This window comes from Cynocephalus volans, chromosome 15, assembly GCF_027409185.1.
Source record: "Cynocephalus volans isolate mCynVol1 chromosome 15, mCynVol1.pri, whole genome shotgun sequence".
Lineage (NCBI taxonomy): Eukaryota > Metazoa > Chordata > Mammalia > Dermoptera > Cynocephalidae > Cynocephalus > Cynocephalus volans.
The window spans coordinates 83,075,252-83,086,251 of record NC_084474.1 but is presented as its reverse complement, the minus strand read 5'-3'; the positions used below and the strand labels follow the sequence as shown (position 1 = coordinate 83,086,251).

Below are 11,000 nucleotides of genomic sequence, written 5' to 3'. Positions count from 1 at the left end.
ATGCCCTCCATGTTTGAGTGTATTACTAAGAAGATAGCCAAAGAGCTTGGAGACAAGGACATGAGTCCTGTCAAATCCCTGCTGAGTGCCACCAAATTCCGTGAGTTTAATATATTACGCAGGAAGAAATCGCTCTCATTGTTTTGGGAACAACCTGACATTCCAGCTGAATTCTCCCTCATGGACATCCTGGAGTCAAGTTCTTCAGTCCCAGGTATGGTCAGCCAGGGTCTAAGGAAGAGGGAGGGAAAAACAAGGTGCTCAGATACCCGTGGCACAGCATCCAAGAATCCCTGGGGCACCTGGAAGGTAGATCTCAGGATCCACCTTGCTTTTAGGCAAGGGGCAGGAACTAACATTATTTGAGAATCTACTAAGTATCTGAACCCCCAAATTTACTAGGTCACATTGTGCTTACATCAGTCTCTCGAGGTGGAGATATTCCCATTTGACATAATAGTAAATTGAAGTTCATAATAATTCAATCACAGTTACAGATCTGGGAACTGGTAGAACTAGGATCCAAACCTAGGTCTATCTGCCAGTGAGATGCTTCCTAGGGCTGGATGCTGTGCCTGCTGCAGAGGACACACTGTGCCTGGAAAGACGATCCTGGAGGTCTCGTGGATACTGTTCAAGAGATGCTCCCATTTCTCAGGGTTATGATTTTACTTCTGTCATGCAATGCCTGGGTGGATTCAAACATTTGCCCTTTGTAGTAATTTTACTTTTCAAACATTAATTGATTAGTTACCTTCTTGACTGAGAGATTTAAATGAGTGGGATGGTTGGGATAAATTGGCCTTCTTTTTTCCATTTCCAACACCATCTGTTCCTGAGTGAATTATTGGCTAAGCCTATGGTCACATTTTCTCTCCACAGACACTGTTGTGACAGGACCATTTTCCTTTGGTGTCACTATGGTCCAGAAGCAGAAGGCTGGTGTGGATGTGAAAGCTGGTGTGGAACTGAGTGCATCTAGGGTGGCTAGTCAGTTCTGTGAATCTTTTCTTGAGATTCAGACTGTTAGAATCCCACCCCAAACCCTAGAAGACCTTCAACAGAGGTGAGGCCAGGGGAGAGGAAGGAGATGGACGGGTCATCAGGGGTTCTCTCATTGTAGGCAAAGAGACATCTAGCAGGCTGTGTTGCTGGGATCGAAATAAAAGATGATGACATCCCAGATTTTGCTACTCTTCTTGGGCATTTATTTCATTCTTCATTCAAGTGATATTTATTAGTCACCTAATAAATACTTACCAGAGCAGTAATTACCTATTACTGTGCCATTATGTGCTGGGGATAGAATAACAACAAGACAGATAAAAATGCCTGTCCTAAAGCAGCTTATGTTTAGTGCAGACAGGGAATGGGCAGGAAGTGAATAAGCAATAAAAAATAAATTAACACTATTAATTTAAATGAGACAAAGATGCTAAAACTCTTTGTTTAAATAATGTATATGGCAGTATCTTGGGATTTATATTTTTATTATTTTTTTCCCCTCAGATCTATTTAGGTGTAACTGAAAAATAAAATTATGTAAGTTCAATGTATAGAATGTAATGTTTTTATATACATACGTATTGTGAAAAGATGACCACAGTCAAGTCTGTTAACACATCTATAACTTCATCTAGTAACATTTTCTTTTTGATGAGAACATTTAATATCTATTTTGTTAGCAAACTTCAAGTACACAATACACCTTTGTTAACTATAGTCACCATACTATACATTAGATCCCTAGAACTTATTTATCTGTAATGGAATCTTTGTACCTTTGACTAACATGTCACCATTTGCCGCAGTCCCAGCCCCTTGAAACTATTATTTTGCTCTCTGTTTCTGAGTTTGACTTTTTTAGATTCCGGATATATGAGATTATACAGTATTTGTCTTTCTCTGTCTGACTTATTTTACTTAGCTCTCAAGTTTTATCCGTGTTGTCACAAATGGCAGGATTCTCTTTTATTTGTTTATTTTTCACTTTTGCAAAACTTAAAACAAATTTATTTATTTGTTTTAATTGACACATTGTAATTGTACACACTTATGGGGTACAATCTGAAGTTTGATACATGTATATATTGTACAATGATCAGGCCATGGTAGTTAATATATTCATCACCTCATGCATTTGTCATTTCTTTGTGGCAAAAACAAAAGCCTCTCCTCTACCTATCATGTAATATACAAAACTTAACTGTTACCCATAGTCACCCTACTGTGCAATAGAACATCAGAACTTATTCCTTCTATCTAATTATAATTTTGCATCCATTGTCCAACCTCTCCCTATTTTCTCTTCCCCCTTCTCTCCCCAGTCTCTGGTAACCACTGTTCTATTCTCTGTCTCTATAATTCCACCTTTATAAAAAAGATTCCACATATGATTAAGATCAAGTGGTATTTGCCTTTCTGTTCTTTGCTTACTTCACTTAACATAATGTCTTCTAAGTCCATCCATGTTGCTGCAAATGACAGGATTTCATTCCTTTTTTTATGGCTGAATAATATTCTATTGCATATCTATACCACAATTTTTTTCCCCATTCATCTGTCAACTGGCATGTAGGTTGTTTCCATGTCTTGGTTATTGTGAATAATGCTGCAATGAACATGGAAATGCATAGATCTCTTTGAGCTACTAATTTTGTTTCCATTGTATGTATATCCAGAAGTGGGATTGCTATATCATTTGATGGCTTTATTTTTAATTGTTTGAGAAACCAGCATACTGTTTTCCATAATGGCTATAGCAATTATATTCCCACCAACAACGTACAAAGGTTCCTTTTAATCCACCTCCCAGGCAACACTTATCTGTTCTCTTTTTTATAATCGCCTTCTTAACAGGTGCAGGGTGGTTTTGATTTCATTTCCCTGATGAGTGATGTTGAACCAATTTTCTTGTGCCGTTGCCCATTCATATGTCTTCTGTGGGGAAATGTCTATTCAGGTCTTTTGCCCATTTTTAATCAGATTATTTACTTATTAATTTTGCTATTGAATTGTATGAGTTCCCTATGTATTTTGGATATTAACCCTTTATCAGATATATGGTTTGTAAATACTTTCTCCCAGTCTGTATGTTGCCTTTTCACTTTGTTGATTGTTTTCTTTGATATGCAAAAGCTTTTTAGTTTGATGTAGTCCCACTTATTTTTGCTTTTGTTCCTGTGTTTTTGGTGTCGTATCCAAAAAATTGTTTCTAAGACCAACATCAAGACATTTTCCCCTGTGTTTTTTTCTAGGAGCTTTAAGATTTCAGATCTTACATTTTAGTCTTTAATTCATTTTGTTTTAATTTTTGTGTATGGTGTAAGATAAGGGTACAATTTTGCACATGAATATCTAGTTTTCCCACCACCATTTTTTGGAAGAGATTATCCTTTTTTTCCATTCTATATTCAAATAGTAGTTGACTTTATATGTATGGCTTTATTTCTGGACTCTCTATTTGATTCCATTGTTCTGTCTATTTGTATGCCAGTACTAGAATGTTTTGACTACTATAACTTTGTAATATAGTTTGAAATGAGGAAGTGTGATGTCTCCAGCTTTACTCTTCTTTCTTGAGACTGCCTTGGCTCTTCAGGGTCTTTCTTGGTATCATATATATTTTAGGATTATTTTTTCTATTTCTGTAAAGAATGCCATTGGAATTTTGATAGGAATTGTATTGAATCTATAGATTGCTTTGGGTACTATGACATTTTAATAATATCAATATTTTCAATCCATAAACACAGGTAATTTTTCTATTTATTTTGTCTTCAATTTCTTTTATTAATTTCACATAGTTTTCAATGTACAAATCTTTCATTTCCTTGATTAAATTTATTCCAAAGTATTTTATTATTTTCGATGCTATTGTAAATGGAATTATTTCTTCTTTAGATAGTTCATTGTTAGTGTATAGAAATACAATATATTTTTGTATGTTGATTTTGTACCATGCAACTTTACTAAATTTGTTTGTTAGTTCTACCAGGTTTTTTGGAGTCTTTAGGGTTTTCTGTTCAAGATCATGTCATCTGCAAACAGAGAAAATTGTATTCCTTCCTTTCCTACTTGGGTAACTTTTTTTTCTTGCCTTATTGCTGTGGCTAGGAGTGGGCATCCTTGTCTTGTTCGTGACCTTGGAGAAAAAGCTTTCAGCTTTTTGCCATTGATTATGATGTTAGTGTTGGGCTTTATAATGACCATACATGCTCTTTATTATGTCAGGTTACATTACTTGTATACTTAATTTGTTGAAGGTTTTTATTAAAAAAAGTGTTGACTCTTGTCAAATGCTTTTTCTACATCTATTGAGATGATCATATGGTTTTAGTCCTTTGTCCTGTTAATGTGATATATCACATTTATGATTTGCTTATGTTGAACAATTCTTGTATCTTGAGGACAGATCCCACTTAATCATGGTGTCTTATCCTTCTAATGTGCTGCTGAATTCAGTTTGCTAGTATTTTGTTGAGGATTTTTCATCTATGTTCATTAGATATATTGGCCTGTAATTTCCTTTTCCTGTAGTGTCCTTATCTGGCTTTGGTATCATGGCAATAATGGTTTTGGGCAATGAATTGAATTGTTCTCTCTTCTATAACTATTGAAAGTGTTTGAGCAGAATTACCATTAATATTCTTTAAATGTTGGGTAAAATTCAACAGTGAAGGAATCTGGTCTCTGGCTTTTTTTGTCCGGTGGTTTGTGATTACTGATTCAATCTCCTTACTTGTTAGTGGTATGTTCCTATTTTCTGTTTCTCCATGATTTGGAGTTGATAGGTTGTATGTTTCTAGGAATTTGTCCATTTTCTCTTAGGTTATCCAGTTTGCTGGTATATAGTTGTTCATAATAGTATCTTGTGATCTGTTTTACTTCTATAGCATCATTTGTAATGTTTCCTTTTCCAATTATAGTTTTCTTTATTTGAGTTGTCTATTTCTTTCTTGGTTTGTCCAGCTAAGAGTCTGTCAATTTTGTTTATCTTTTCAAAAAACCATCTCTTAGTTTTATCGATCTTTTCTGTTGTTTTTCTGTTTCATTTATTTATGCTCTAATCTTCATTATTTACTTCCTTTTTGTTTCTTTGGGCTTAATTTGTCCTTTTTTTGTAGTGTACATTTAGGTTGTTGATTTGAATTCATTCTGTTTTCTTAATGTAGGCAATTATAGCTATAAACTTTTGTCTTAGAACTGTTCTTGCTCTATCTCATATGTTTTGGTATGTCGTGTTTCCATTTTTGTTTGTCTCAAGATATTTACCTTTACTGGTGAGTTTATTCATGTTTTTTATGTTGTTAATTAACATCCTTTCATTTTAGCTCAAAGAACTTTTGACTTCCTTTTTGATTTCTTCTTTGACCCGCTTGTTGTTAAGGAATGTGTTGTTTAATTTCCATGTATTTGTGAATTTCTGAAATTCTTCCTATTATTTTTTAGTTTCACATCACTATGGTTTGAAATATACTTAATATGATTTCAATCATCTTAAATTTGTTAATACTTGTTTTCTGGCATAACATGATTTATCTGGGAGAATGTTTCATGTGCAGTTGAGAAGAATTTGTGTTCTGCTTCTGTTCGATGAAATGTTCTGTATATGTCTATTAGGTCCATTTAGGCTATAGTGTTGTTCAGTGTCTTCTTATTAATTTTCTTTATGGCTGATCTAGCCATTGTTGAGTGATATTAAAGTTCCCTACTATTATTGTATTGCTGTTTATTTCTCCTTTTAATTATATTAGTATTTGCTTTATATATTTTTATATATTATTATATCCAGTGCTTGGATGTTTGGTGCATAAATATTTATAATTGTTTTGTCTTCTTAATGATTGACTCCTTCATTTTTATGCAATGACCTTCTCTTGTCTTGTGACAGTTTTTGACTTAATGTCTATTTTATCTGATATATGTATGGCCACCTCTGCTCTCTTTTGGGTTATCATTTGCATTAGACTGTCCCTTTATATCCCTCCACTTTCAGCCCATGTGTTTCCTTAAAGCTAAAGAGAGTGTCACTTAGGCAGCAAATCATTGCATCTTGTTTTGTTATTCATTCTTCCACTGTATGTCTTTAATTTGGAAAATTTAATCCATTTACATTTATTTTAATTATTGATAAGTAAGGACTTACTAAGGCTATTTTGTAAATGGTTTTAGTACTGGTTTGTAGTTCTTTTCTTCCTTTCTTTCTCTCTTGCTGTCTTCCTCTATGATTTGGTGAGTTTTTGAGGCAGTATGCTTGATTTCTCTCTTAATCTTTTGTGTGCCCACTATGGGTTTTCTTCTGTAGTTACCATGAGATTTACATAAAGCATCTTATTGTTACAACATGCTGTTTTATTCTGATCATAATTTAACTTCAATTGCACAGAAAGCTGTATACTTTTACTTCTCCCATTTTATTTTACCTTATTGATGTTACAGTTGACATGTTTTATATACTGTATATCCAATATGAATTATTGTAGTTAGAGTTATTTTTAACATGTGTATTTTTAAACTTTCATACCAGAGGTGACAGCCATTTATGAACCATGATGACAATATTAGAGAATTTTGATTTGACTATATATTTACCTGTACTGGTGAGTTTTATATATTCATGTTTTAATTAACATCCTTTCATTTCACCTCAAAGAACTTTTTGCATTTCTTCTAAGAAAGGTATAGTGATGATCAGTATATTAGTCCATTTCTGTTGCTTATAAAAAAATTCCTGGAACTAGGTAATTTATAAGAAAGCAAAATTTATTGCTTACAATTTCAGAGGCTCTTAGGTCCAAAGTCCAGGGAACACAGCTGGTGAAGGCTTTCTTTGGTGATGACTTCAGTAACAGCAGGGTTTCACATTGTAAAAATGGCAGAGCAAGGAGAGAGAGACAGACTCTCCTCTCTCTTCTTTTAAAGCCCTCAGAACCACACCGCTGACCACCATTTTTCAATCCATTCACTATGGCATGCTCCTACAATCTAATAACCTCTTCAAGGCTATACCTTTCAATTACTATGGTAGGATTTCCCACTTTCTTAAGTCACAGTGGGGGCCAAGTTTCTAATACATAAAACTTGGGGGACACATTTCAAGCTTCAGTGAGTTTTGGGAGGACATAAGCCAATCTATTACAATAAGCTTCCAAAGCTTTTGTGTGTTTCAGAAAGTCTTTATCTCACCATCATTTCTGAAGGACAGCTTTGCTTGGTATAGTACTCTTGGTTGTCAGTTTTTTCTTTCAATATTTTGAATATGTCATTTAAAAAATCCAGGCCTGCCATGTTTCTCCCAAGGAATCCACTGACAGACTCATGGTTGCTTCCTTGTATTTGATGAGTAGCTTTTCTCTTGTTATTTTCAATATTTTATCTTTTTATTTGTATTTTGATAATTTATTATAATGTGTACTGGTGTAGACCTTTTTAAGTTCAAAATATATTGGGTATTTGGGGCCTAATGAATCTTGGTGTCCATTTCTCTTTCCAAATTTGGGATGTTTTCAGCCATTGTTTCTTTAAATAGACTTTTTGTCCCTTTCTCACTCTCTTTTTCTACTGGAAAATATTGTATATTGTTTTGTTTGCTGATGTCTCATAAGTCCCATAGGCTTTCTTCACTCCTTTTCATTTCTTTTTTCTTTTTGCTTCTTTAACTGGATAATTTCAAATGAACTATTTTTGAGCCCACTAATTGTTTCTTCTGCTTGGTCAAGTCTGCTGTTGAAACTCTCTTGAATTTTTCAGTTCAGCCATTGTATTTTTTTTCTCTAGGATTTCTGTTTGTTTTATGGTTTCTATTTCTTCACTGAACTTATACTTTTAGTTTTCCTAATTTTGTTTCGTTGTCTATATGTGTTTTCTTATAGTTCACTGCACCTTTTAAAGGGGATTACTCTGAATTCTTTGTCAGTCAGTTTATAGATCTCCATTACTTTAGGGTCAATTATTGGAGTTTATTAGTTTCCCTCAATAGTATCATGTTTTCTGTATACTTCATTATCCTTGTATACTTGCATTGTTGTCGGCACATTTGAGGCAGTGGCTACCTCATCTAGACTTTACAGGTTTACTTTGGTAAGGGTAGATCTTTGCCAGTCAGCCCATCCCGGGGTTCTAGACAGGCCAACTTGTAGGCTCCATGGGTAGGCAGGGCTTGCTGTTATAGTCTCTAGTTGGTGGGACCACTGCAATGCTCTGAGGTTATGTGAAACTGCTGATTGTGCTCCTGGTTAGGTAGAACCACTTTCTGGGTTCCATTGTTAGGCAGAGCTGTTTGCTAGACTCTGAATGCAGGGAGAGCCACTGTCTGTGCTCCCTGGTAGGAAAGGGTTTTTGGCTTGGCTTTGTGGTCAGGGAGGACCATTTGCTGGGCTCTGCAATTGCCTGTGGTCAGTTGTGATGGCAGGCTGTATTCCCCGGAGGAGTGGTGCCACTGTTTTGACTCTGTAATTGGGTGGGGTCACAGGCTGAGCTCTGCAATTTCCCCGATTGGGTGGGACCACATGAAGTGCTTCCTGGCTGGGTTTGCTGCTGGCTGAGCTCAGTGTTCAACCACAGACCAGGTTCTTGCACTGCAGGAAGCCTCAGGCTGTGCTTTGCAGCTGGGTAGGACCACTGGCTGCACCCTGTGGTTGGGCCAAGTCACTGGCTGGGATCCCAGCCTGGGCAGGGATACTGACTTTGCTCCATGCTCATTAGGGTTTGCTATCGGCTCCAGACCAGTTGGGTCCATAGGCTGGATCCTGAATTTGGGTGGAGTTTCAGGCTGGGCTCCAAGGCTGGATTGGGTTATTAATCAGGCTCCTTCATCAGCTGGGGCCAGAGCCTATGTTCCACACTAAGGCAGAGTTGCTAGCTTGACTTTGCCTAGGTCGGGACTAGGGCTAGGCTCTGAGCCTGGGAGGGATCACTGCTTGGGCTTCCTGGTTGGGCCAGGCCAGAGGCTGTACTCTGTGGTTAGATGGAGCTTCTTGCTGTCATCCTTGCCTGGCCAGAACCTTAGGCTGGGCTCTACAGCTAGGCTGGACTGTTCACTGGATGGCTGGCAATGACTCAAGCCAGGCTGAACTGTCTACCATACTTCCCAGCCAGACAGATTCACTGGCTTGGCTCTTCAGGTGGGCAATCCACTGGCTGGTCTTTCTCATTGAATGCCACTACCAGTAGGAACGTGGTGTTACTGCTGATAGAGTTTGGATATGTTGTCCCTGCCAAAACTCATGTGGAAATCTGATCCCCAGTGTGGCAGTGCTGGAAGCTGTTTGAATCATGGGGGTGGATCCCTCATGAATGGATTAATGCTCTCCCTGGGGGAAGGGGTTAGTGAGTGAGTTCTTGCTCTGTCAGTTCCCGTGAGAGATGGTTGTTTAAAAGACCCTGGCACCTCCTCTCTCTCTCTCTTGCTTCCTATTGCCATGTGATCTGCTTGTACCCACCAGCTGCCTACTGCTTTCCACCATGAGTAGAAGCAGCCTGAGGCCTTTGCCAGATGCAGCTGTCCCAGAATCGTAAGCCAAATATACCTCTGTTCTTTATAAATCACGTAGTCTCAGGTATTTTTGTTATTGCAACACAAAATGGACTAAAACAACTGCCAAACTCCATACACTGGTTTCTGTAAGCCCTTCCCCCTTCTTTGCTTTTATCTGACCCTGGGTAGTCTAGGCCTTCTCATTTTTTCAGTATTCTCTGTGAGGTGAGACAGAAACGGATCTCCTGTGATGCACCTTGGAATGCTGTTGAAGGTAGATATACACTTCAGGCTCTCTTTCCCTCACTGGAGAAACTATGATCCTGGGGAAACACTGTCCATGCTGTGATGGCCTGGGGCAGGGATGATGCTTTCAAAGTGAAACTGTTCCTCTTACCCTTCCAATGTGGCTTGTATTTTTGTGGTCCAAAGGGGATGCTTCAGTCCTATCCCTGGGTTCTGGGAATTTCACAAGAACATTTTTGCCTATGAATAGTTGCTAGTGGACTTGCGGTGTGGGGCTCAAAGCCAGGGACCTCCTATTTTGCCATCTTGCTGACATCACCTCTCTCCTGGGATTTAATTTACCTCTGTGCATGTGGGGAAAGATGCATAACCAATGATCCATTAAGGGCTTAACAAAAATCCTCATAAGTCTTTATGGTTTTTAGAAACAGAGATGTCAATTTAAATAATATTTCTACCAAAGCACACAATTATTCAGTACGCAACTAGTTAAAATCATAGAGCACGTAAAAACTAAAAGTTGCGTTGTGCATCACACAATTTGTGTATGCCGGCTTTCTTGCAACATCCTTATTAGAACTAACATTTGCAAAGACTATATATGATGCAAAAGAGCATCAGGATTTCTGTAGGTCACAGAAATAAAAACATTTTCCTCATAGAGGTATCGTTCAGTCTTTAGAAGGCTGTGATTTCATCGGTAAATTTTATTTGCCAGCACCAAGAAAAGTAAGTAGGTTTGAGGTAAAAATCTTTAAATGAGAAACAGAAAAGGTAGTGATATACTTTTAATAAATGGGATGTGGAGTATGTAAAGTATTTTTCACCTACTAATGTTGTGAGGGGTGCTCTGAAGGTAATAAATAAGATAAGGTAAAAGAGAGTGGGTGGAGGGAAAAGAGTCTGTTTAGGTCTCCTAATCTAACAGTTGAGCTGAGACCTGAAGAATGAAAAGGAGCAAGCAAAGCAGGATGAAAAGGATCCAGGTGAGGGGTTTAAAGCCCTTGGGGTAAGATAGAGCTTAGTGTTTGCAGGGTAAGGAGGGAGATCAGTAAGGCAGAAACTTAGACAACCAGGACTAAGGTGACAACGTGAAGCTTGGGAGATATGCAGATGTTGGATGACACGGCACCTGAAGACCTGGTAAGGAGATTGCATTTTAATCCAATGGCAACGTGAAAACCTAGTATTGGATGCATAGTGAACTCCTCTGCTGAAAAGCAATTTAAGAATATCTCAGGATTCATGTGACTTATCTAGGACACCAGCTGCATTG

The 11,000-nt window shown here is 37.4% G+C and overlaps 1 protein-coding gene across 1 annotated transcript in view; it reads left to right on the top strand.

Moving 5' to 3' along the window:
• Nucleotides 1-11,000, top strand: part of LOC134363721 (gasdermin-C-like) — a 47,747-nt gene continuing 36,747 nt past the window's right edge. The window contains exons 1-2 of the mRNA XM_063079274.1: nt 1-214; nt 883-1,066. Of these exons, the coding sequence (XP_062935344.1) occupies nt 1-214; nt 883-1,066 (398 nt within the window). The remainder of the gene's footprint in view (nt 215-882; nt 1,067-11,000) is intronic.